The sequence below is a fragment of the Zootoca vivipara genome, chromosome 2 (genome assembly GCF_965207765.1).
Source record: "Zootoca vivipara chromosome 2, rZooViv2.hap1.1, whole genome shotgun sequence".
Taxonomy (NCBI): Eukaryota; Metazoa; Chordata; class Lepidosauria; order Squamata; family Lacertidae; genus Zootoca; species Zootoca vivipara.
The window spans coordinates 72,892,331-72,919,667 of NC_142584.1; the positions used below are offsets into that span (position 1 = coordinate 72,892,331).

Consider the following 27,337-nt stretch of genomic DNA (forward strand, 5'->3'; position numbering starts at 1 on the left):
TGAAGGGGACTTTCTCCAGCACTTTCTCCTTAGGAGATTGGTTTTTGTGTGTGAAATAAAGGTGAAAACAAGAGCCTGAACAGCAGTAGATTTCAGAATATATTTAGTAACCGTATTATAGATAGTGTACAACCCCACCCCACACAGTGTCTTTGTTAAACTGGTTCCCTCCATATGAATCTTTTTGGTAACCATAAATAATAATTTTTTGTTCCTTGTCTGTGTTGCCAAATTATCAAAAAGCGAAACAAAAACCTGCCCTGAAATTTGTCCAATTAGATGATTAGATTTAATGACTCCACATTTAAAATTCTGCATTAAACATTTACATTTTAATAGTTATTACTGGAATGAAATGTAATAGTTACGCTTAATACAAAATATGGACATTTTTACTGCTTTAAATGCTGTTCTTCAAGGAGTTATATCCAGTGACCAGCAGCTAAAATTGACAATGGCTCCCAGTCCAATCCTGTAATCTTTCTTGTTTTGCCTTAAAAATGAAAGAGAAAAGAACAATAAGTTCCAATTGAAAGTAAAAGCCCCCTTCGAAGTCGCATGGTCTTCTCAGTTATTCCCCTGAAAATGGTTTTTGTTTTAACATGACTGCATGTAAATTCAGCCCTCCACGTTTGTGCAGCAATTCACATTAAAAAAATTGAAAATCCTCATGAAGATTCATTGACATTCAATGCAGATTTCTCCTAATAAGCACTTTTTGGGATGTGGTATTTACACATTTTTGAAAGCAATTTCCTCTAATATAATGCATTCTGTATGTTATTTTCACTAACATTTGTATGCACATTCCCCCCTAATACAGTGGTACCTCAGGTTAAGAACTTTTTTCATTCTGGAGGTCCGTTCTTAACCTGAAACTGCTCTTAACCTGAGGTACCATTTCAGCTAATGGGGCCTCCCGCTGCTGCCGCATGATTTCTGTTCTCATCCTGAAGCAAAGTTCTTAACCCGAGGTACTATTTCTGGATTAGCAGAGTCTGTAACCTGAAGCGTCTGTAACCCGAGGTACCACTGTATATGCATTTTTGTAAACATTGATTGCTTGGAGAACTGCATAGCAAAATTCATTGCTATGTGATACTGTACAATGGTGATGGGATAAAATCAGGCCAAATCTTTATTGACAGCAGCAGGCAGGGTAAGGGGTGGCATGACATTGGGTCCAAGGACCCAACAAGCCATTGATGTTAACCCCCTGCTCCTTCACAAAAGGTAACTTTTTGCCGTTGGCAAAGACTGGGGGAACTGGCCGAGGAAAGCTAGTAACAAACGGGAGGTTAATGAATGTGCTGAAGACCTGAAAGGCATGGGGTTGACTCAAAAAAATTGAGTGGGGAAAAAGTTGCATCTCAAGCATAAAATACATATATTTTTATATGCATAGAAAAGATGTGGGTTATTTCTCGAGGGTCCTCTAGGGCCACAAATACTTTGCTGATGTGAAAATTCATGGCAACACTGTTTTGAGCTGCGTTTGCAGATAAACACTTCCAATTTACTATATTTTATTATCACTTTCAACATTCTTATTCCTGTAAAATACTCCCCCCCCAAAAAAAAATTGCAGAGCAGTGTAGGGTATGTGGTGAAAGAGAAGCTCAGGGTACCTGGGCATTTTTAGCTAGAGAAAAGAAATATATCTATCTATCTATCTATCTATCTCTATCTATCTCTATCTATCTATCTATCTATCTATCTATCATCTATCTATCATCTATCTAATCTATCTATCATCCTGTTTCTCCGAAAATAAGACGTATAAGCCATACCCCGAAAATAAGACATAGTGATAGGCGCAGCAACAATGCCGGCCACTGCAGGAGGAGGGGGGGGAAATAAGACATCCCCTGAAAATAAGTCATAGTGTGTTTTGTTGAGGAAAAATAAATATAAGACGGTGTCATTCGAACCCCCGTCCTTCTGATTGGCAAGCCCTAGGCTCCGTGGTTTAACCCACAGCGCCACCCGCATCCATATATATATATATATATGTTGTTGTTGTTTAGTCGTTTAGTCGTGTCCGACTCTTCGTGACCCCATGGACCATAGCACGCCAGGCACTCCTGTCTTGCACTGCCTCTATATATATATATATATATATATATATATATTCTACAAGTTTTTTTCTGTGCCTTTTACCTTCTGAAAATATATGATTGTCCTCGTACAGTCAATGTCTTCTTTCTATTCCCTTGTTTTTGGAGACGTTTATTAGAGTAAAACTGACCTGCAGAACACAAAGAAAAACACAGGAAAATAACTGCAGTTCTCAAAGCTATGCTGGAGCAGCTGCAACACGCATTCCCCCCTCCCCCAAGACAGGCTCATTCCTTTTTGATTTCGGGATACAATTGACTACTGTCTAGTCTAGTATTTATCTTGATGGAAGTATTTTTTGTTTGGGAGCTCACCATGGCCTTTGACAGGCCTATAGCAAACAAAATGTATAGACTGAATTACACTTGTGTCTACTATGAATAATAATAAATAATTAAACTGGAGCAGGTAGTTTTACTCATAAAACAAGCTCAGTGGTCCTCCGAGTTTTCTCTACACATTTATTCAACACTTATCCACTTTTCTGTAGTGGAGCTGCCTTGTACGTGAGGAACGGTGACCCCCCAGGCAGGAGGCAGCCATGGCCAAGAAGCTGACATTTGGGTTCCCTCTCCAAAGATAGGAGAAAGAACATGGGCCTGGAAACTGATGAAGATCATCAGTGACTCTCCTGATGATCATGTCAGCACTACCACCCTAATTCTCCCAAGTATTGGTGTAGTGACGAGGGGATTGAGCTGTGAACCAAACAGTTGCCAGTTGAAACATAACTTAAGGTGTCATGAACTGACTAGGTGACTTAGGAAAGCCACTACATCAGGGCTCCCCTTCTTATCCCCACTCCACCTGAAATGTAGAGACAATAATGCTAATTTCCTATCAGCGTTGTTCTAAGGATATAAGGTATACAGTATTAAGTTATAGTGCTACATCAAAACCAAGCTTAGATAACATGATGATTGCTACTTCATTGCAAAATCTGAATACATACCAAAAAATCCAGCAATGTTGTTAGAAAAAAGTTGACTATTATTCAAGTGCAATCCAAGGAAGTTAAGAGGGTTCTTCATATAGTAAACTTGTATTGTGATACCGTCTGGTCCTGATAGTGAAAGACTCCTTTCCTTTTCAATAAGAAAGCTCAACCTAGGAAGGAAGCGATGCTGTTGTTCTAATATATACATGTTGAAATGAATGAATGAATGAATGAATGAATATTAATATATAGAAATATATACATTATTACCATAGAATAGCAAATGTTTGTAGAGTTGTGTCACTATATGTATTATAACAATTCAATATTCCCTGAATTACCTCTTGATCTGCAATCCCAATTTCAAGGGGGCATAATTTAATAGGTATTTCTGCAGTGTGTGTGAGAGCCAGTGTGGTGTAGTGGTTAAGAGCGGTAGACTCGTAATCTGGGGAACCGGGTTCGTGTCTCCGCTCTTCCACATGCAGCTGCTGGGTGACCTTGGGCTAGTCACACTTTTTTGAAGACTCTCAGTCCCACTCACCTCACAGAGTGTTTGTTGTGGGGGAGGAAGGGAAAGGAGAATGTTAGCCGCTTTGAGACTCCTTAGGGTAGTGATAAAGTGGGATATCAAATCCAAACTCTTCTTCTTCGTCTTCATTTGGTTCTTATTGCATTTCTTATTTTTTTAAAAAAGATATTTACACTCCTCTTATGAAACAGTAGTTTCCAGCAACAGGTAAAAATTATTACAATCAGAATAGCAAGTGAACACCAAGGAAAAAGCAATAGAAGCCTGTATTAGACTGAGAGGCTTAAACATTGAAAGACGAAGTCATGATTAGGGAAAGCATAACAAAACTAAAATAATGGAAGAGACCATGTAAAAACAACCAAAAAAAGGTGTCTTGCAAAGATCTTTAGGAGGAGATTCCATTGATGTGGGGCCACTACTGAAAAGATTCTGTCTCTGGTGGCTACCATCATGCTTCAGCAGGTTTGTACGGGTGTAAGTGTTCCTGCAAATAACTTGACCCTAAACTATTTAGGGCTCTACATTGAAAGGTAAAATCAGCTCCTGAAATCGAAATTGTTTGGTTTTGATTTGGACACTCTCCAGACATCAATTCAGGGTTCTACTGTATTTTAAAATTTTGTTGGAAGCTGCCCAGAGTAGCTAGGGAAACCCAGCCAGATGGGTAGCCTATAAATAATAATAAATAATAATAATAATTATTATTATTCCTAAGATTAGCTTCAGTTGTTTCACATAGGTGTTAAAAAATATTGGGGGGGGGCAATATATAATCTCATGATCGGTGCCACTGTAACTCTATGCCCTTAACACCCACTCCAGTAAGGCTGTCCAAAACAGCACCACTGCCAGTTGTCAAAAGCTGCTGTGACGTGCAAGCCATAGAATCAGAACAGGGCCGGCGCTACCATTAAGGCGAGCTAGGCCATCGCCTAGAGCGCCAACATGGAGGGGGCGCTGCGCTGGCCAGCCTGCTGCCTGCTGCCTGCTGCCTGCCTGCCGTGCCCAGAAGGGAGAGCGAGGGCTCCAGCAGCGCCTTCCCTCTCCGCCAGCACGGCGAGCCGCCGGGGCTGCAGGCAGGCAGGAGAGTGAGCTGCAACAGGCGCTCGCGGGGCCATGGCAGGAGAGCAAGCGGGAGATGAGGGGCGCGGCGCTGGAGCAGCCGCCCTGGGGAGGGTCATGCCTTCCGCTTCCGGGTCTCCTGAGCTCACTGCCTTGGCGGCCGTCTCCTCCTCCGCGCTCTGCCTCCTTGAATGGGGCCGGGGGCTCCGTGAGGCCCCGGCAGCGCTGCGCGCCCAGAGTATGGCGCCGCCAACATCTGCCTGCACCGGGACGGCGCCGTCTCCGCCTGCGGTGAGTTCGGCGTGGCCAGTGAGTGGGGCACGAGCCAGGTGGCATTAAGGAGCTGGGCCAAACGAGCCACAAGGGCGGCTGCGGGGTTGGAGCGAGGGGAGCTCCCTCCCCCCCGGGACTCGGGCAAAGCAACCTTCTCGAGTGCTTGAGGGAGGGAGAAGAAGCAAAGAGGGCTTCTGTGTCCTGCAGTCCCGTAGGAGGAGGCCGCCGGCAGGGCCGTGCGGCTCCCCAGCTTGCTGCGCTCGCTGGGGCACCCCAGTGTTTGATATATGATTGGCCGGGGGGGCGCCAGAAGGTGATCTCACCTAGGGCGCAAAAAACCCTAGCACCGGCCCTGAATCAGAACAAAGGTGAGTGGGCACAATTCACTGAAACATTTCAGCTTGAGTTACTGAGTCAATTTCATTGTTTTCTGGCCAACTAACTGCTTCTCGCCAGCCTAAGCTAACATATATTATGAAGCATCTACCTCAATTCATAGGAAATTAAAATGCTTTGTTCAAAGAGAAAACCAATTATTTTTTAAGGTCCCAAAATGAGGGATTCCACTGAATTTCACATGAATGCTGTTATTTGGATGCATGAGCAATTTAGCTTGTGCTTTGAAAAATTATGTAAGTTTAGGAGTTCAAGAATGTAAAATTAGCATGAGGTATAGCCTCAAAGTCAGACCAACCAACACTGAAAAGAAATATCAGATGTTACCCTCTAGTTGTAAAAGATTCACTCTTTGTCCATGGGAAAGAGCTCACATTGCCCTGATCATTCAGTAGAATTTCTCCCATTGACACATTGATTTGCACATTGGGTGTCTGATAGATTACGTTGAACTCCACAAACTTTCTGTTTTCTCCAAGCTTGCCAGTCACTTGGATCCCTGAAAATATAATAGTCAAAATAAATATAAGGATCATACACAAGAAACATATTGCTGTTTACTAAGCAACAATTTAATATAAATAAAACTGTGATATAAGCTCAAGAGCAACAAAATCCACGTGTTGCCACCATTTCTCGTCCCCTTTTTCGAAAGCCTACTGAAATCACACAACTGGCCAGAATTGCAAGAGCTACAGCTAGAACCAGATGACACAACTAGCCTGTATTTATAGCTATCCATCCATCTCTCCATGCATAGTGCCATTACTGTTGGTTAAAAGTAAGACATGTGATGACAGAGAGAAGATACAGGCAGGTATAAAAGAAGTAAACTCTAAAACTGGACCCTCCACTTTTAAAACAAATACAGTGGAACCTCAGTTTATGAACACCTCGGTTTACGAAGTTTCGGTTTACGAACACTGCGGACCCATCTGGAACGGATTAATTCACTTTCCATTACTTTCAATGGGAAAGTTTGCTCCAGTTTATGAACAGACTTCCGGAACCAATTACACCCATGCTTCGGGTTAAGTACGCTTCAGGTTGAGTACTCCGCGGACCCGTCTGGAACGGATTAATCCACTTTCCATTACTTTCAATGGGAACGTTCGCTTCAGTTTATGAACAGACTTCCGGAACCAATTGTGTTCATAAACCGAGGTACCACTGTAGTACTGATTAAGTACTATGTTGGCCTATGGACCATGAAATAATAACAATAAATAAGAATAAATAACAATATTAAAAAGTGAGACATGTGATTCAATGTTGCAGGGAGGATTCCTACAATGAAATATGTGAAACACTTTGAACAATTGGAATGAGACATGTAAAACCACGTATTCTGACTAATGCATGATATTAACAACAGAAACATGTCAAAACAACAGAAACATGTCAAAACAAGACCAATAGTGTTGAGAATTCCCTGGTCAGCGGTTTTAATGTATTTCATTGTCAAATAGAAAACACTCACTCAGATTTCTGGAAGCAACCAAAATGCTTGACATGAAAGTTGGGGAGTTGATAGCAGTTTACTTTAGAAGACTTACCTTTGTCTGGGTCAGTTAGCAGGGTTATGGCTGTTTGCAACTGTCCATTGATATTTAAACAAATGGGATTTTTTTCATGAGTCAGTTGAAGAATGAAACTTGGATACTCATTAGCAGTGTCTGGGAGAGACTGAACGTTGCCTAGGAATCAGTAGAAACCAAAAAATATTGTCATTTTTAAAAGGATGGTGCAATTTGTGAGTTTGGACCTGTCTTGCCAAACCTTCAGTGAAGTCATGCCAAAGCTACATTTGGGTCTTCCATCTTGATGCAAAATGGTGGCCGGTGGCCCAAAGTCATCCTGCTCATGTATGACAAAGCCCTCGTAGAGTGGGTTTAAAATTAAGCAATAGGAATGGCACTAAGGAAGGTGACACTGTCACAGAGCTGCCAGAGGAGTTGCCAGAGAGCAGCCTGGGGAAGAGGGAAGGGTTGGACCTAGGGGAGGAGGAGGCCCCAGTCAGTGACAGGGAAGAGAGGGGAGAACCAGGAAGCAGGGGGTTAAAGGAAGTAGGCTCTGTGATGGAGGGGGGCTCTCAGCAGTTCCGGGACTGATGTGGAGGGGCTGGCCATCCCCACTGCTCAGGAGCGATGGGGTCTGGAAAGGCGTGAGCAAAGGAGGAGGAGGGGACTATCCAAACACTGCTCTGCTGGCGTAAAAGCAGGAAGCCAGCACTGCCGGAATCTATGAGCGATGGATCGGACGCATGATGAATGACTGCAATCTGTACATATGTACGTATATAATAAAGACCTTTGAAAATACCTCCTTGTGAGCAGAGGTATTTCTTGAGGAAAGCTTCCTAAGACTAGACACCTTGAGTTTTCTCAATTCCCAAATCACACATACTACATATTACTCTCTCTCTCTCTCTCTCTCTCTCTCTCTCTCTCTCTCTCTCTCTCTCTCTCTCTTAACAAACCTGAAAAGGTTGTGTGTGGTTTTTTAAAAAAATGAAAAGCAACCTCAGAAGGTTGAGAATTCAGGAAGAGCGGAGCTGCTTTCTACTGAGTGGGACCATTGATCCATCTGTCTCAGGAGTGTCTACACTGACTGCAGAGGTTCTCCAGGGTTCCAGGCAGAAGTCCTTCCAAGTCCCACCTGGGGATGTTGAAGGGTTGAATTTGTTCTGAGGAGTGGCCTGGGTGCTGCTTCACCTGTTCCTCACCAAACACTTTTCTACCTAGTCTTGAATGCTACTCCCCTCCACCTTACCAATGGGATTCTAAATACAGTCATACCTCGGGTTAAGTACGCTTCAGGTTAAGTACGGACTTCCAGAACCAATTAAGTACTTAACCTGAGGTACCACTGTACATGTACCCATATCTGGAACACCTTGTGGAGGGGAAAACATACGTATTAATAGAGAATAAAGTGTGAAATACTCACCTGGGTGACTCCCCACCAACCTGTATGAATAATCCGCATAATCTAAATAACCAAAAAATATATCAATTGTTAATTTTCTGCTGTTATGCTACATAAGTACTAGATCAAGCTTCCATAATCTGGTGTCCTCCAGAGATTTTGGACTATGAGTCCCATCATGTCTCATCACTGGTCATATGGACTGGAGTTCTATTTTTTCTTTTTTTCTTCTTTTTTTCTTTATTTAACATGATTCATTTTATTTAACATGATTTTTTATTTAACATTGTTTCCTGCTTGGCAGGGGGTTGGACTGGATGGTCCTTGTGGTCTCTTCCAACTCTATGATTCTATTTTTTTTTAATTAGCAGGATTCTTATTTTTTTATTTAACATGTCCCATTTAAGGTATAGGGACACATTGCTACCCCTAATTTTTTTTCCTAATACAGTACATTTTTAAAATCACAATCACTATGCAGCAAGCAATTTAAAAGCAAGTGGCTTTTAAATACTGTATATCAATTGCCAACTACTTTTGGCTGAAAGATTAATCTAGGAGAAATGTCACTTGATGTCCCTGAAACAGGGCAAAATCTGCTAGGCAAAAACATTCAGAAAGTGAACACTGACAGCTTCATGCATATTTATTCTTAAGGAGAAAAAATAAGCATTCCTCCTTTCCCCAGAACCCTGAAACATGTGAGTGTCATGCTATTTCACACTGACAAATTCAGGTTGCACAACTAAAGCATATTTGATGCTCTTGCACACACAGAGAGACTTTTAGCAATAAAGACTGTGGCAGGAAAAAGCACTGGAAATTGTGAGATAACAAATGTCTGATGCAGCACTGCGCAACCTCCCTACAAACAAATCAGAGTAAATCTTCAGTAAACCATAGACATTATATATAACCTCCCTGAAAACATTCTGCAAAGAAATGAGGATGAATGCTCAATAACTTGTCACCAGGAAGCACCGCTAAGTCAATTATAAAGCAGCTATTCACAATCCCTTACCCATGAAGGGAAAACAAAAACCTGGAAGCTGTGGTTGAGAGCAAGGACCTCAGGACCCCAAGTCACACAAAACTGATTAATCATAGAATCCTGGAGTTGGAAGGGACCCAAGGGTCATCTAATCCAACCCCGTGCAATGCAGGAATCTTTTGCCCAACTCGGGGCTCAAACTCACCACCATGAGATTAAGAAAGACAAAAGGGATTATTAAATTAGTAGTAGTTTTCCTCTGCCTCCCATACCCACCTGTGGGGAGCAGGGAGAGGAAAATGGTGAGTGTAGCACTCCTCCAAGAAAGCAAAAAGGAAACAATCTTTAATTCTTAAATATTGTGTATTGAGTGTGCTAAGAGTGTGTATTCCATTGATTTGAGAGGAAAGGTCCATTTTTTTGCGTACACCAAATTACAAGAACACTGGTGTTTTCCTGCCTGCATACTTGTGGCCAAACCCATAGCACTGGCACAGAGAGGCTCATACATGCAAGTGCTGTACTTAAAAGTAGGAGGCGGGCCCAACCATCTGTGGAAACAGAAAACTCTTATTTTTACATCCATGATAACATGCCACCATTGGCTCCCAGGGAACAACTGTTTTACAATGGCTGCAGAAGAAGGCAAACAGAGTGCAAGATAAGCCTAAACCATGCAAGAATGTGATGGACCATTACCTTGAAAATCGGTTGGAAGCAAATCGATTTGGGGACTGAAATAGAAATCACTACCTATTTCCCCGAAAAAGAAGGGTTTCAATATGCTTCAGTACAGAAGCAAAGCACATTCTACCCTAATACAATTTGTGTCCATACTATCCCTGACATAAATAGAATCCTTCTAGTTCCCTCCCCTCCTTTTTCCAACTGCACATGAGCAGCTTTCCAACTGCACACATTGTGTTTCCAACTTCACATGGCTGCGTCCAATGGCACACAAAGAGAAACCCTGCTTCTGGCTCCACGTCTCCAGAGGGAAACAGAGCCACTCTAACGCCATACGACTTCAGCATTCCTGTTGGCGGATTTTAAGTGACTCTGCAACTTCTGTACAGGAGAGAGAGAGATAGGTGCCTCAATTCTCAAGACTCCAGAAAACAGGCTGTGGAGCTGTAGCTGAATAAGTCTGAATTAAGAGTCACAGCCAGGAGAGTGAGTAACTCACTCAGTGCAAGAGGAGGAGCCATCTGGCTGGAGTCCAAGTGTCTAAGCAGCCAACCTTTCAGCTTAACTTCTCTCTCATCTTGACAGGGTGTCACTCCTAAAGCCCACCCTCCCTTAATGATGGACAGATGCAAAGGCCACTGCCTCCCAAGTCTGGCTCAGCCAACTACAGGCATTCTTCCCCCCCCCTCTTTAAAAACACTTTTAATTCATTTATTTGTATGAATATTTACTAGGGGCACTGATCACCAACCTTGCATATTATCCCCCTGCAAACTCCCACCCTCACATCAAATCCCTCCCCTTGCAAGTCGTCAACCGCCTCCCCTCCCCCTCCTCTTCATGAACCCCTCCCCTCTCAGGGAGATAGGAGTGGGACCACTGCAAAGTGGAGCCCCCTATTCCTGGGTGCCATGGGTATCCAAACAACACTGGATATAAATGGCTGTTTATCAAATCATCTTAATATACTTTTTGCATAAGCATATGTTTGTCCCGTAGTCTTTGTTTGAGATACAAGCAGGATAGAAATACCTTGAGAAGCAATTGGGTCACTCCTAGAGTTGTCGTAAAGCTTTCGCCCTGCTGCAGTTCCAATACTTGAAGATATAATCATCCTTTCGTAACTCCTGGAGTTGTCAAGTGGAGTGCTACCTCCTACAATTCTAGACAACATCTGCATGCCTATGAGAGAGTCTCATGGTTAGATCATTTTAATCACAGTATATAAATTATTAGGAATAAGTTACTGGTATTTAATTGTAGAATTAGATTACATACCAGACGTTCGAACTGCAACAGTGTTTACATTCTCATTATCTGGACAAAGAAACAAGGACAGCTTCATTGGACTGTAAGCTCCCTCTGTATTTTTATTTCTCCTGTGTTTGCACCCACTGAATTATGCCATAGCCTTTTGGTGCTAATGGGAATCATGTGTGCTAATTTGTCACTTTTCTCGAGTGACCTTTTTAAGCAAACTATTTCATAACAATAGTACGATTTCACAGTTTGGGGTTACCTAAATTGCTCAGTGGAAACCAGAAAAGATATGTCACCAACGTTACATTAGACTTACTGTAAGTTACTTATTAGTGAAGTTATTGGATTCCAGTGGGTCTGAGCATGACTTAACAGACAATCACTCATACCGTGTTTCCCCTATTTTAAGCCGTAGTCATTTTATAAGCCGTAGCAGGATTTTATGCTTTTGCGGATTATAAACCATACCCCGAAAATAAGCCATACCCCTAGCCAGCAGAACCCAGCATGCCGGCCGTGGCAGGAGGAGGAGGAGGAGGAGGAGGGCTGCTGGGTTGGTGCCCGGAACTGGCTACTGCTGCTGCTGCAGCGCCGCTTAGAACGAGACCGCGAGCGCCCCAGCAGCGGGACCGACAAAGCGCCCAGCAGCGCAGCACGGAGCGCCCCAAGCCACAGCAGCAGGAGGAGGAGGATTCAAAGTGCTACAGAGCACTGCTGGGTCCCGGAGGCTCGGGGCGCTCCGTGCGGCGCTGTTCCGCACCAACCCGACAAGCCTCCTCCTCTTTCTGCCGCGGCTTGGCACCCGGAACTGGTTGCTGCTGCTGCTGCTGCTGAAGCGCCGTGCAGCTCTCTACCCGTCCTCGCCCTCAACTGCTAATTTCTCCCTCACACACGGGCGGGGGGGGGGGAGAGAAGCAGGAGGAGGCGCAAGCACTGCGTGCTCAGCCCTCTTTCGGCGCTCGCGCTCACCGGGCTGTTGACCTGACACCCAAGCATTAGAAGCACAGAGGAGGCACGCACACGCACACAAGAAAGGATGGGTGGGGGGAGGAGGAGAGCGGCGTTTGAGACACGCTCGCGAAAGAATGGCTGAGCGGCCGTGTGCACGGAACGGTGCTCTCCCTCTCTGTGTGTGAGAGAAAAGGCGGGAGGGAGGAAAGGAGACAACCGGGGCGGGGAAGGAGGCGGAGGACTGAGAGACGCTACTGAACAGGAAGCGCTGCCACCGAGCCAGGAGCTGCTCTGCACTTCCCTCAGCAAGTGAGAAGAGGGCAAAGTCTGGGCTGGCGGAGCACCCCGAGCGTGCTACTGGGCGACGACCCGGCAAGCCTCCTCCTCCGGCTCCCAGAGGCTCGGGGCGCTCCGTGCGCGCTGCTGGGTGACCACCCGGCAAACCTCCTCCTCCTGCTGCCGGCTCCCATAGGATTGGGGCGCTCGGCAGCCCCGGAGCCGAGCGCCAGAGCAAGCGGCCTCAGCTCCATCCAGCCGCCGCCGCCCCGCCGCCCGGAAATGGCTGCTGGAGCGCGCGGAGCGCCCAGCAGCCCCGGAGCTGAGTGCCAGAGCCAGCGGCCTCGCCTCCACCCGGCCGCCACCGCTCCTCCGCCCCGCCGCCCGGAAACGGCTGCTGGAGCGCGCGGAGCGCCGAGCAGCCCCGGAGCTCAGCGCCAGAGCCAGCGGCCTCGCCGTCGCCGTCCCGCCGCCTGGAAACGGCTGCTGGAGCGCGCGGAGCGCCCAGCTGCTCAAAGCGCCCAGCAGCGCTCAGACAGCCCAGCAGCATGGCGCGCAGTGCCCAGCAGTGCCTCGAGCCAGCAGCCTGGCCCGGCCAAGAAGACCTTAAGGTGCTGTAAAAACTGTAATAACGTAAAAAAAATAAGACATGCCACCAAAAATAAGCCACCCTGTGGTTTTTTGAGGGAAAAAAGCAATAAGACGGTGTCTTAAAATGTGGGAAACACGGTAGTCTTTAACCAAATTCTATTGCTGGAAACCACAAACCAGATCAGGAATAATGCCAAAGAGTCTGCCTATTATCTCATTCTAAGCATTTCACACTATTTTCAATTGTCAGACCAAGGGAAGTAATAGTAGCACTCTGTTCTGCCTTGGTCAGACCACACCTGGAGTACTGTGTCTAGTTCTGGGCATCACAGTTTAAGAAGGATATTGCAAGCTGGAACATGTGCAGAGGAGGGTAACCAAGATGATCAAGGGTCTGGCCACCAAGCCTTATGAGAAATTATTGAGGCTATTGGGTGTTAAGACTGGAGAAGAGAAGACTAAGAGGTGATATGATGGCCATCTTCAAATATCTGAAGGGCTATCACATGGAAGATGGAGCAAGCTTGTTTTCTGCTGCTCCAGAAACCAACGAACCAATAGATTCAAATTACAATAAAGGAGATTCCAAATAAACAACAGGAAGAACTTCGGACAGCAGTGGAATGGACTCCCTTGGAAAGTGATTGACTTTCCTTCATTGGAAGTTTTTAAACATGGGTTGGGTGGCCATTTGTCAGGGATTCTTTAGTTGTGTGTCCTGGCATCCCTTCCAACTCTACAGTTCTATGATTCTATGAAAGGTATATTCAGCACAAGTAAGATATCAGTGCTACCACATCAGTGACATCACCTTTCTTCACATAATTATAAGCTACATTTATCATTATCCTTGTCTCTATAGCTATCCTTGTACCTGACTGTTTTACCACTCTCCCACATAGCCAGAGCTCTCAACTCATTCTTCTAGCACTGAACTTGAATGAGATTCAAAAGATAAATGTGCGTGCAAACTGTTTTATCACTTCAGTTTGACATGGGAGGGATTCGTTCTGATTTACCTGCCTCTGTAGGCTTGTTTGCCACCTCTTGAGCATCGGGTTTGGTGACCACCATGGAAGTGAGGGGTGTAACAAATCCAAACTTCAAGGAGATGTTCAAAACTTTAGCTTCCAGGTTTCCCCGCTGTTCTCCATCAGCTGAAGCACTAGGATACAGAGGCAAAATCTGCACCGTCTGCTTTCTACACATGATCCAGTACAACAAAATATGCTTCGGGTTTTATATTAGGAATGTTGGCTTTTATCCAACTAGATAACTGCACACACAGAACGCCCACAAGTATAATGGGGCTTCCCCTCCTTCTCCTATCCCGATGGGGCCCCTACACCACCCTCTAACCTGCTCTGAAGGGTTTGGGGGGACCCATAATAGATTTGGGGGGGGCAAGCAAGGGGAGAAGATGGGGAGGAGTTGTGCTGTGCTTGCAGACATTATTTCATGTGCACAGTTATTTAGTTTGATACAACCTGCTATGATTTTCACCCTATCACTGAAACAGACATATTCACACAATACATTTAAAGCACATTTATACAGTCATGGCTTCTCCCAAAGAAATCCGTGAATGTAATTTTCCTCACAATTCCCAGAACCTATAACAAACTATGTTCCTGGGATTCTGTGGAGGAACCTATGTGCTTTAAATATATATTTACATTAGTATTAGGACAATAATATCAAATTTATAAAAGAATGTATAGGTTAGTGTATTTTTGTATGTATTCATGTAATGTTTTTTTCTCCTTTAACAGTTCTGTGTTCTTTGTTCTTTCCCCCCTTTTTGTACCACTTTATTGTTTTGTAATTGAAATTTTTTAAAATAAAATATCAATTTTTAAATATATGGTGTGGATGTGACTGCAATAATGAAAGCCAAGGGATTGTCAGCATGAGCCAAGATCTTGCAGAAGGAAATGTTTCTCAAGTCACTAAGCAACTGTTGTTGTTTAGTCGTTTAGTCGTGTCCGACTCTTCGTGACCCCATGGACCATAGCACGCCAGGCACTCCTGTCTTGCACTGCCTCCCGTAGTTTGGTCAAACTCATGTTCGTAGCTTCGAGAACACTGTCCAACCATCTTGTCCTCTGTCGTCCCCTTCTCCTAGTGCCCTCAATCTTTCCCAACATCAGGGTCTTTTCCAAGGATTCTTCTCTTCTCATGAGGTGGCCAAAGTATTGGAGCCTCAGCTTCACGATCTGTCCTTCCAGGGAGCACTCAGGGCTGATTTCCTTAAGAATGGATAGGTTTGACCTTCTAGCAGTCCATGGGACTCTCAAGAGTCTCCTCCAGCACCATAATTCAAAAGCATCAATTCTTCGGCGATCAGCCTTCTTTATGGTCCAGCTCTCACTTCCATACATCACTACTGGGAAAACCATAGCTTTAACTATACGGACCTTTGTCGGCAAGGTGATGTCTCTGCTTTTTAAGATGCTGTCTAGGTTTGTCCACTAAGCAACTATTACTCACTTAACATTGTGTTATGAGTTGTGAGGGAGTAGGCCAGGGGTCCCCAAACCAAGGCCTGGGGCCAGATGTGGCCCAATTACCTTCTAAATCCGGCCCGTGGACGGTCCGGGAATCAGCGTGTTTTTACATGAGTAGAATTTGTCCGTTTATTTAAAATGCATCTCTGGGTTATTTGTGGGGCATAGGAATTCGTTCATATTATTTTTTTCAAAATATAGTCCGGCCGCCCACAAGGTCTGAGGGACAATGGACTGAGGGACCCTGCTGAAAAAGTTTGCTGACCCCTGGAGTAGGCTGTATGCCGAGACCCTTCTAATCCCTGGATCCAGCAAGTGTTAAAAACTAATCAAGGATTCAAATTCCTGGAATAGCCAGGCTAGCTTTCTGGTGAGATCATGGACTGTTAAGGTAACAAAAGAAGTGGATATGTGCCAGATAGCAAATGGGTGCACCCCCCCCATCCCTCAACTTGCTGGTAGTTAGAAAAATAAAGGCCATGGTTGGGAGTTAAATTATGGGAGCTAGAATCTGGAAGCAAAGCTGCAGGTTGGGAAGCCAGAGAGAGAGCCATGCCTGCTTTCTGTTGGGATCCAAGGTTATGGCCATAGGAGAAGCAGGGGTGTTGCAATGGGGGGGGGCGGTCTGCCCCGGGTTCCACTCTGGGAGGTGCCACTTGGAGCCCCCACCCCCACGACTCCCAAGCTGAGCCTCCAGCCTCCTGGTAAAAAGTCCGCTCGGCGCACCGCAAAGCAACTTGGGAGTCGCGGGGGTGGGACTCAACCCCGCTGCGCTGAGTGGGCTTTCTACCTGGAGTTTGTAGCTGGAGGTGCACGGACTGGAGTCGTGGAGGGGGGGCGATACCCGGCTACGTAACACGTAAGATGCTGCACCACCCCGGGTGCATGGCAATTTGCCGCCCCGGGTGTCGCAGCGGCTCGCTACGCCCCTGAGAAGAATGATCCTCTTGAGATTCAAATGCGCTGAACCCCTCCATCAGAGGCTGTGTTTGTATGCACGTGTAAATAAACCATATACAATCATACCTTGGATCCCGAACGTCTCTGTAGCTGAACGTTTTGGCTTCTGAACACTGCAAACCTGGAAGTGAGTGTTCCGGTTTGCGAACGTTCTTCGGAACCCAAACATCTGATGTGGCTGAGTGCAGGAAGCTCCTGCAGCCAATAGGAAGCCGTACCTTGGTAGCTGAATGTTTTCGGAAGTCGAATGAGCTTACGGAACGGATTCCATTCGACAACCAAGGAACGACTGTATCATAAAAGACATCACAGTCTCATTCCAAGGGAAACATGAACCCTAGGCAAGCACACAGAACCTCTGGAATCTCACACTGCTCAGAGACTGGGGTAGCTTGCAACACTATTATTAGCTTACGATTTTTCTAGTAGCTGTTGAATTGTCAAGTAGGCCCATAATCTCTCGATGAAATTTCCAAAGATGTATTTCTGATGCTGAAATACTTGCTCCTTTTCTCTTATATTTGCCTCTTCTTTAAGAGTAAGTTCACTGGAAAGCTGGAAAGCGAGCAGGGAGTGCGAGTTATTTAAAGTAACTCTCAATCTGAATATAAGCAACACATACTGTTTTCTACACAAGCTGATGTTAGAGGGAAAAACCTATTTAAGTAAACTTTTAAAATTGGAGGGGAGAGAGAAGACAACAAATGATGAATAAAACAATAGAAAGAAGACAATTGTGAGCTCATGTTTTCGCTGGAGAGGCTGGGATCCGAGGGTGCATGGCTGCCATGTCCCCCTCATGCTGCCCTCCCTGAGGGGTCTTGCAAAGCAGTTCAGGGCTGGCTCAGGGAGGGAGGCTGGAGCAGCCCCCACCCCAATGTGCCTGGAGCGATTGCCCTTTCTGCCACCTCCCTGCTACGCCCCTAGTTGCATATATTTAGGCACCAGGCAAAAACGTTTCTTTTCAACAGGCATTCGGCTGAATAACCTCCTATGGCTTCTAAAATGTGTTTGTGGGAGGGAGCATCATTGGTTTGATTTTATACATAATAAAACAATTATGTATTTTGTATTCTCATTTCATATTTTTCTATTGTGAACCTCCCTGGGATATTTGGATGGAGCATTTCTTTTCCCTTAAAGAATTTCAAATACTTTAAAAAAAATCATAAAATGAAAAGCATAGATTTTTTAGTTTCAAAGCCGAATGTACCACAGAATGTTGGAGACAGAAAAATGACTATGCAGCCCAAAGTTGTCCATACAAAAGAAGCCATTTTTTTTTAACTCAGTACTTACTGCTTTAGCCTTAATTTCCACAGGAAGATCATCAACATCATTGCCGAGCTTTCCAGCTACAACAATTTCAGAGCCATCAAAGAGCAGCTTGAAATTATTCTGAGTTATTTCCAGTACGGCATTGTCTGGGTACTTCATTTCAATCTCTTTCAGGATAGGCATAGCTACCTCGTGATAAAAGCCCTTGAATGAGACAGACAGAAAAGGTAACCATAGGAACAAATCTATTGTGCCAGTCTAAAAAATATAGGCCGAATTCAAGTAATTGGTTCTATTGGCAGAAACCTGCACAAATACTTCTGTTAATGCGATGGGACTCTTCCCCACTCTCCTTCCTCCATGTGCCCCCACACCCTCCAAAATAGGCTCTGGGGTGGTCAGGAGAACCGCCAGAACAGCATGCATAGGAAGCAGAGGGGAGAGCTAAAAGGCTCTGTGTTGACAGAATGTTTGCCATAGCACAACAAGGGATGCAGGTGGCGCCATGGTCTAAACCACTGAGCCACGTGGGCTTGCCAATCAGAAGGTTGGCGGTTCGAATCCCTGTGATGGGGTGAGCTACTGTTGCTGTATCCCACCTCCTGCCAACCTAGCAGTTCAAAATCACACCAGTGCAAGTAGATAAATAGGTACTGCTGGGGCAGGAAGGAAACGGCGTTTCTGTGTGCTCTGACTTGTCATGGTGTTCCATTGTGCCAGGAGAGGTTTATCATGCTGGCCACATAACCCGGAAAGCTGTGTGTGGACAAACGCCGGCTCCCTTGGCCTGAAAGCGAGATGAGTGCTGCTCCCCATAGTCACCTCTGACTGGCCTTAACCATCCAGGGGTCCTTTACCTTATAGCACAACACTGAATTCCTCTCCATACAGAAATATTTTGGCCTACCTGGAAACAGTTTTGAGATTCTTCATTTAAAATATATGTATATGTTTTGATTGTTGTTTCTTCCCCTACCTGGAGCTGCAAGGCTGCATCTGAGTCCTCGTATATACGGCGAGCCACTCCTCCATTTTCTAAAGCCATCTTCTCCAAAAATGTGTAGCTGACGTCAAATCCAAAGCCAAGGCAGTAGATGAAGTATTTTCCATTATTAGCACCCCGTATGTTTCTTTGAATCCTATCAATGTTTGTTTCACCTGTCATATATAGGTATACAATGTGAACACACTGCAGCCACTGAGAAAAAAATTAAATATGTTGCATTTTGAAAGAAACAAGCAGATGTTGGGAGTATCAAAAATATTAATGAGTTTACAAACACCCACTGACTTTTCAATTAAATAAAAAACTTTTAGAAGCAAATATTGGATATTTGTGTTCAACTTTGATACCGGTACATATTTCTTCTGTACCTAGAAAAATGTTTTGTATTTAGAACTTCCTGTTTCTTATTGTGAAACTGCAGGAGTACTATATTGTAGCCAGATACCGCAGATCCTAGGGCTTAGAATCATAGAAGAGGTGGAAGAGACCACAAGGGCCATCCAGTCCAACCCCCTGCCAAGCAGGAAACACCATCAAAGCACTCAGGACAGATGGCTGTCAAGCCTCCTCTTAAACACCTCCAAAGAAGGAGACTCCACCACACTCCTTGGCAGCAAGTTCCACTGTCGAACAGCTCTTACTGTCAGGAAGTTCTTCCCAATGTTTAGGTGGAATTGCCGATCAAAAGGTCGGCGGTTCGAATCCCCGCAACGGGGTGAGCTCCCGTTGCTCGGTCCCAGCTCCTGCCAACCTAGCAGTTCGAAAGCACGTCAAAGTGCAAGTAGATAAATAGGTACCGCTACAGCGGGAAGGTCAATGGCGTTTCCGTGTGCTGCTCTGGTTCGCCAGAAGCGGCTTTGTCATGCTGGCCACATGACCAGGAAGCTGTACGCCAGCTCCCTCGGCCAGTAAAGCGAGATGAGCACTGCAACCCCAGAGTCGTTCGCAACTGGACCTAATGGTCAGGGGTCCCTTTACCTTTAAAGGCTATATTGTTTTTTCCCCCATCTGACACTCATGGATAGAACTTCAGACAATCTAGTGAGTCTGAAGTAAATCAAGGTATGAAAGGAGTTATAAAACATGTCTAATTAAAGTAATTGTTGATAACTATGCATTAAAAAAAAAATGAAAATAACAGCAGAATGTGTGGCTTTGCTGTTTCTAACTCACCAGTAGTAGGTTGACCATCTGTCAGCAAAATTATCATGGAAATGCTTTGGTCTGGCAATACCTCAGCTGTGGTGTCTTTGTCCAGCGAATTTATTGCCGCCTGAAGAGCACCATTAATATCTGTTGCTGTAATGGGAAAGAAAACAGGTCAGTGGATTTGACCACAGATTTATATTGTTCTTCAGAGATCTAGAGAGGAGGCTTCAAAGGTATGGAGGGGGAGAGACAGCCAGGGCCATCCCAACAGTTAGACAATCTTGAAAAGGTAGCCAGTTAACGGTTATTCCATTTCTTATTTCCAATATTGTGAAATCCAGTCCATAAACTTTGAACATACAAAGACAAACACAAAAGAAATCAATGTGAAGTTATTGAAATCACTGGGTACACAAACAGTCAAAAGTTTCACAACTGAATTAAGAGAAACAGGCAAGTTAATTTCATTCAATCTTAATGTTGCTGTTATATAAACAAACAAACAAACAAAGGCTTTATTTTAACCAAGCCCATGTTTTATGTGTGTTCCAGTTTGCCAAGGTCTGGAGGAGTTTGCCAAGGCCTTAGGAAAATGCTCTAGAAACCAGGCGCTGGGGGCACCTTGGTGGGCATTTGCTCCTGCATCGAAGGCAAGATGTTGCCCTGGGGATATGGGGAAAGAAAGTAAAAAGACACAGACTAGTAGAAATCTATGACTTAACACTAAGTACACAAAGAAAAATCAAGAGACAGGCAAGTTTAAACTTTTGCAAGTGTGAATTAATACACTGAACGGTTAGTAGCAAAGTCTGAAATTGAATACAGAAAGGAGAAAGTAAACAATGATGATAAAGGAATAGAGGAGGAATATGGTCATATTTCTGAGTAGCAAAAAAATTAGAAGCTTTTGAATGAAAAACGGAACACCTGAGAATTAGGTATGAATTTTAAAAAAATATGCTGCAGTGAGCAGTCCTGATTAAACTCTGCTGAAAAACTTGACAAGTCTGTTCATTTGACAAACTTACATCCACCAGCAGAAATGGTCTCAACGTGTCGTTTAGCCCGTTCCACATTCTCCTCTGTAGCTTGCAACAAAGATGAAGTCCATACAGTCACAGTTCCACTAAAGAGAACTAAGGTAAAGTGGTCTTCAGGATTAAGGTCTTCCAAAATCTTGTTCAGTGCCTCTTTTGTCTATAGAAAGTAATAAAGCAATGTAATTTCCAGCCACAGAATCAGAATCAGAAACTTAACATTAGACTTGTATTTAAATAAATATTTCTGCAGAGCATGGGTCTAGCAGCCTAATCCTTGGCATGTCTGCTCATATAGAAGTCCCCCTGTGTTTAGTGCAACCTAAGGCCCGGAGGCCGGATGCGGCCCAATTGCCTTCTCAATCCAGCCTGCAGATGGTCTGGGAATCAGCATGTTTTAATGTCTTTTTATTTAAAATTCATCTCTGGGTTATTTGTGGGGCTTGCCTGGTGTTTTTACATGAGTTGAATGTGTGCTTTTATTTAAAATGCAGCTCTGGGTTATTTGTGGGGCGTAGGAATTCGTTCATTTTTCTCCTTCAAAATATAGTGTGGCCCCCCACAAGGTCTGAGGGACAGTGGAAAAGGTTGCTGACCCCTGGTTTAGTGGAACTTTTGCCCCAGTAGGTGGACACAGAACTGCAGCCTAACAACTACGGTATGTATTTTTCTTTTTCTTTTTTCCCTATATGGAAGTGGTTTTGTGTAGGGAAAAAATGTAGCCCATGATGCAGGTTGAAGGACCCTGCCTGTGCAAGTTGCTGTGGGCAAGATGTGTCCCAGAACAACTGCTTTGTTGTGACTGTGATTTCATTCCCATTTTAAGATTAATTAATCTAGGCCATTCATATCCCTCTTGAATATTCTGTGCTATGGTCTGGAAGGGGGGGGGGGAAACAAGACAAGAGATGATGTCCTCTTTTAACAGCATGCTTGTGGCCTTCTCTTAAAGAAATGGATTTGACAGGAAGCAAATTAGCCTGGAAATTTACTGTGATAAGGTGGCGATATGTGGCTGGTTTCAGCCTGTAGTAGAATTTGCATGGTCTGCTGCTGGTCTTCTAAAGTAAATTCAGTCAAGAGAAGGTGTGGCAATGTGCCATTACACACCATGCACTGCTATACCTCTCTTGCCCCTTGAGCAAGGGGGCAAGGAGCAGTTGGTCCTGCTGTGGGATAGCAGACTCCATAAAGATTCATTGTGATTGTCAAAGAGATACTGCTATTGTCACTGGTAATTAACATACAGTTGAGTTAGCATGGCACAAACACCAGAACCTTTTCTATCTGGAAACAAATTACCTGCTGTATTTTCTTGCCACCCATAGATCCACTCTTGTCTATGACAAAGACCACATTTTTGGGAAATGCTGGCATTTGGCTAGGCGCAAAATAATGCACAAAATATCCATTAACAATCTGAAAACAAAATAAGTGGTATTAATGTATTACACATTCATATCTCAACACAGCAGCGTATAAAATAGTGGAATTAAAATTAGTTAAGGTGCATAATAATTTGCATGGAGTAGAGCTTCTCAATATCCAATGAAGTTGAAGATCAGGGTGGATTAAAAAAACCTACTTCTTCACATAGCGTATAGTCAAATGATGGAACTTGCTCCCATGGGAAGCCGTGATGGCCACCCACTTGGATGCTTTTAAAAGAGGATTAGACAACTTCATAGAGGATAAGGCTATTGATGGCCACAATGGCTATTTTCTGCCTCCACGGCTCCAGAATGGCAGAATGCCAGAAACCACAGGAGGGAAGAGTGTTCTTGCGCACGAATCCTGCTTGCTGGTTTCCCACAGGCAACTGTTCAGCCACGGTGAGAACAGAAAGCTAGACTAGATGGGCCATTGGCCTGCTCCAGCAGGTTTTTTCTTATGTTCTTGCTTTCTTATGACCACATGTCAATTCAACTATATCATGTGCACAAAAACCCACTGTATGAGCAGTACAACCAACCCTTTAAATGTAGGCTAATCCCGCCTCATATAACCAGCATGATTGAATCTAATCAATTCATGAAGGGGTTAAGGTCATAGAGTAACCTGTCCTAGCAGGTTTAACCCACGTAACTTCCTCTCACCTTGGAAGGAAATAGGTAACCAAGCTTTTGTTCCCTCAGCCTACATGTGAACATGGGTGTGGGAGGAGCTCTGAACTGCAGCATCTTTTGTTTGAGACAAGTATGGAGTCTGAAACAAATGTTTTCCTATACCAATAGTTTAGGAACTTTTACCATTTTGTAACCAAGCTTCATTTTGCTGCCTTTGCAACTTTTCTGAATGTTGTATGGTAAAGCACATTTATTTGACCCAAGGAGAGTTTGTAAGCAAACCATTTTTGTTGCTGTTGTTGTTTAGTCATTTCCGACTCTTCGTGACCCCATGGACCAGAGCACGCCAGGCACTCCTGTCTTGCACTGCCTCCCGCAGTTTGGTCAAACTCATGTTCATAGCTTCGAGAACACTGTCCAACCATCTCATCCTCTGTCGTCTCCTTCTCCTTGTGCCCTCCATCTTTCCCAACATCAGGGTCTTTTCCAGGGAGTCTTCTCTTCTCATGAGGTGGCCAAAGTATTGGAGCCTCAGCTTCAGGATCTGTCCTTCCAGTGAGCACTCAGAGCTGATTTCCTTCAGAATGGATAGGTTTGATCTTCTTGCAGTCCATGGGACTCTCAAGAGTCTCCTCCTTCATGGATCACTGCCTTGTCATGGCGAAGGGGCTTGAATAACTCAGAGAAGCTATGAGCAGGGCCACCCAAGATGGACAGGTCATAGTGGAGAGTTTTGACCAAACATGATCCACCTGGAGCAGAAACTGGCAAGCCACTCCAGTATCCCTGCCAAGAAAACTCCATGGACAAAGACAACAGGCATATAAACCATTTTTATAATTTACCAAATGTGGTCTTTTTCTATGCCAGGGGAAGTGGAAAAATTAGGAAGGACATTTTAAAGGGAGACATTTCCTGCTTTACTGGTATGCCAACAGGTTTGTGTCCCTAGAGATAAAATTAGAGATTAGAGACCCTTTGCCATTGCAGTTAGTTTTCTGTGGTGAAATTACTGTAGGGGTGTCCTTAGACTACATGAAGACTAGGAAAATGAGAAGCCAACAACTGTTTGTCTAACTCTAAAGGAAGTTCCTCTTCTCTTTCTTACTAAAGAACATAGAAAACTGACTAATGTCTAAATCTCAGGAAGAAGATTATGCAACAATTGAGTTCTGGTTCTTTTTCAAACAAAAGTTTAGGGATTGCTGCCTGAAACTAAGATTGTACAATTTGTAAATAGGTCTTTTCCTATTCTCCCCCCCCCCTGAATTTAGCTAAGTGGTTCCTATTATTCTGAATTCTCAGTAATCTTTTACCTGTATATCACCTGCAGTCTCACTCCTTTTAACATCATAACGTATGAGAAAATCTCCGTCAAGGAGTGTGTCATCCAGCCCAGGGGTTTTTCTTTGTTGATCTATGGTTGGTTTAAATGAAATGTGGGCCTAAAAATGAGCCACAAAAGCAAACAATCAGTCAAGCTAGCACAGGAGGGCTGGTGGTTCATTTTTTTTACAAGCATGTTAAGTCTTTTAGTCCATGTAATACATACCTTTGTCTCATTCTGTACCTTTGTTAGAGCATTGTTCAGTTCATTGGTTATAAAAGTGCTCTCAGTTTCCAATGCACTTATACCTTGTGGTTCAAATATGTGGGTGTCAATCTGACGAAAATAAAAAGATGCTTCAGAGTCATAACCTTCAGCTACAACATGGGGCCAGCAATTGGTGTCATTTATAGGAAGAGCCTCTTCCAAGAATTTACCTGAAAGTGTTTAACAAGTTGTTTGGGCTTGACCTTGATCAGCAGTTCGTATTTTCCCAGCTTTCGCTTTAGAAGTTCCTCGTATGTGAGTTCAAAGTTAACTTTGGCAGCAGCTGCAACATTGACTGAAACACGAAACTGTTCTAGTTTTCTTCCAGTTGATCTGAATGGAAATGAGCAATTTAGGCTTTATGCAAGAATTTGGCAGCTCATCCTCAAGTTTGTATGGGAAATGAACTCTTGAGTGATTTGGAAGATAAAGGGGCCAGCAAGGGGCAGAAGAAGAAGTCCCACTGCATGAGTAGAAGTCAACTCACATGGTACTGGATTTTGAAGAAATGTATTGGCCCATTATAAAATGTTGTCCAAAGACTTTAGCCAACCATGTAATTGACGTGTGCTGTTTTTTTAAACCCATTTGACACTCGTTCTAATTCTTTTAAGTTAAATCTCAAGAAGCCAAAGAATGGAAGGAAGCACATCTAAATAATTGTACACATTCATGCTTAATGTTGGAGCTAATCTGAAAGGGATGATCCAAACAGAGGATACTGAACAGGAACAATAAGTAGTATAAACACTGACAACTGGGAAACACTGGCCTGCGAGCGCTCCAGTTGGAGAACAGCCTTTACCAAAGTTGTCATGGGCTTTGAAGACACTTGAACTCAGGACGCAAGGGAGAAACGTGCTAAGAGGAAGGCACGCTTGGCAAATCCACACCGTGATCAACTCCTGCCCGGAAACCAATGTCCCCACTGTGGAAGGACGTGTGGATCCAGAATTGGCCTCCACAGTCACTTATGGACTGTATTTATGGAAGACAATCTTACTCGGCTATGAGTGATCGCCAAAGAATGAGGAGGAGGATACACTTCTATCCCCTCTATGGCTTTACCCATGACTGGAATGGCGGCAGCGGGGGGAGTTGCTTACTTGACAAGTCCAGCACTTTGTCCTCGTGAAACCGCAGTGTCATACTGATCTTGTGCAGATTTCTTCTCCTTGATTATTCCAGGATATGTTACTCCATCTATTGTCCTTAACAAACAGTGTTTTGAACAGTTAAAATCATTAGGAGGCGAACATATCCTCTTATGCAGCCCACCTATTCCTCCCCAAAAAACTGCTCTGGAGTTGGGGGACCCTTCAGAACCATGTGGGAGGTGATGTTGGGGCTGTTGGGGGAAGGTGAATTCAATTCCAGTAAGATTCTGCTTTTATAAATTAAAAGGTGGAAATTGCCTCCTCCTTCCACTCATTGGGACATTCAGTTGATGGCACTGGAACCGCTTACTGGTTGCAACTCACTTCCTCAGATGGAAGAAGCCCTTCCATTCACAGAATAGCTCAGCTGGAGCAAGCCCTCTAACCTTTAAGAGGCCCCAGACACAAGCTTACAAAGCCTTACATGCTAAAGTTTGTGATGAAAGCTGACTTGGGTAACTCCACTTCAAAAAGAGCCTCCTTGGATTCATTCGCTCTGTTGACAACTCTGCTGGTGATTACTGTGTGGGCATAACGTGAGGTAACTTTGCAGTCCACATGCAGGCTGTAGATTTCGATGGCATTCTAGAGAAGAAGAGGAAAAGATTCTCTGAATTCAGACAAATGTCTTCCTCACCAAATGTATTATTGTAGAGAGAGCAAGATTTGATCAACTCATTTAGTTGTCAGAGCAAGGAGAGAGTCCATTAATTAGGCTTCCACTCTGACAGATGATGTTCATGTCCCTACCCTAACCCCCCCCTCCACTACGCCACTGGTCAGAATCATAAGTCCACCTAGCCCACTGTTGTCCTACACTGACTGGCAGGCTCTCTAGTGAACCTGGAACCTTTGGCATGCAAAGCAGATACTCTAACACGGAGTTATGCATCCTCCCAGATTATAAATTAAATTAGTAGTTTATATACTCCCATAAGTATTTAAGACAACCAGTTTAATTGATTAAGTTAATTAACTTAATTAAGGTTAAAATCATACATGAATTAGATTCCCCTCCCCCTCTTTTTTCAGGTTACCAAACTGCATTCACTACTAACCTGTATATTCAGTGTATGATTACCTTGACTAGCTTCCTTGGGTATTTAATTGCTCCCATGAGTAGTCTACTGATGTGAATAGTGCATGGTCAGGAAAAGTAGCCATGGAAATCTGCTGCCCAAAAATAAGGACTTCCCATTACGTGCCATCACCTCAAACCCCACATGAAACTAAGTTATTTTTTAAAATTGGATATTGCAAATTCATGTACATTTTCCCAATATGTAAACGAGACATGTCTAATTAAAAAAAAGGGACAATTACCTCAGGTGCCGCAGGTTCCACAAATACTTGTAATGAAGAAAAAAACAGCCAAGTGATCAAAAAATGCCTTTCCATTTTGGATGTGACAAATCCCCAGAAGTGAGGTCTTTTATACGAGAGAGTTAATGAACAACTAACGTCTGAGGGAGTTTGTGGACTGATGAAGCCTAATATTTACCCACTGAATCAGAACAATATTCTTGAAACAGAACATCCCCCATCCGGCCAACGTCACCAACCTTATCAAGCAAGTGA

General features: G+C 44.0%; 1 protein-coding gene across 1 annotated transcript; it reads right to left on the reverse strand.

Annotated features, from left to right (window-relative positions):
• Window positions 1-86: 86 nt before the first annotated feature.
• LOC118080631 (inter-alpha-trypsin inhibitor heavy chain H4-like) lies at window positions 87-27,166 on the reverse strand. The gene is made up of 21 exons (XM_035106149.3): window positions 27,083-27,166; window positions 26,184-26,344; window positions 25,709-25,813; window positions 24,773-24,935; window positions 24,561-24,671; window positions 24,325-24,453; window positions 22,245-22,361; window positions 20,934-21,102; window positions 19,930-20,055; window positions 18,727-18,908; window positions 17,772-17,954; window positions 16,888-17,027; window positions 14,025-14,170; window positions 11,206-11,244; window positions 10,960-11,109; window positions 8,271-8,312; window positions 6,878-7,018; window positions 5,649-5,820; window positions 3,071-3,225; window positions 2,161-2,248; window positions 87-493 (listed from the first exon to the last, which is right to left on the reverse strand). The coding sequence occupies exons 1-21, from the start codon at window positions 27,155-27,157 to the stop codon at window positions 415-417; spliced, it is 2,673 nt and encodes an 890-aa protein (XP_034962040.3). The 5' UTR covers window positions 27,158-27,166; the 3' UTR covers window positions 87-414.
• Between the last annotated feature and the right edge of the window lie 171 nt (window positions 27,167-27,337).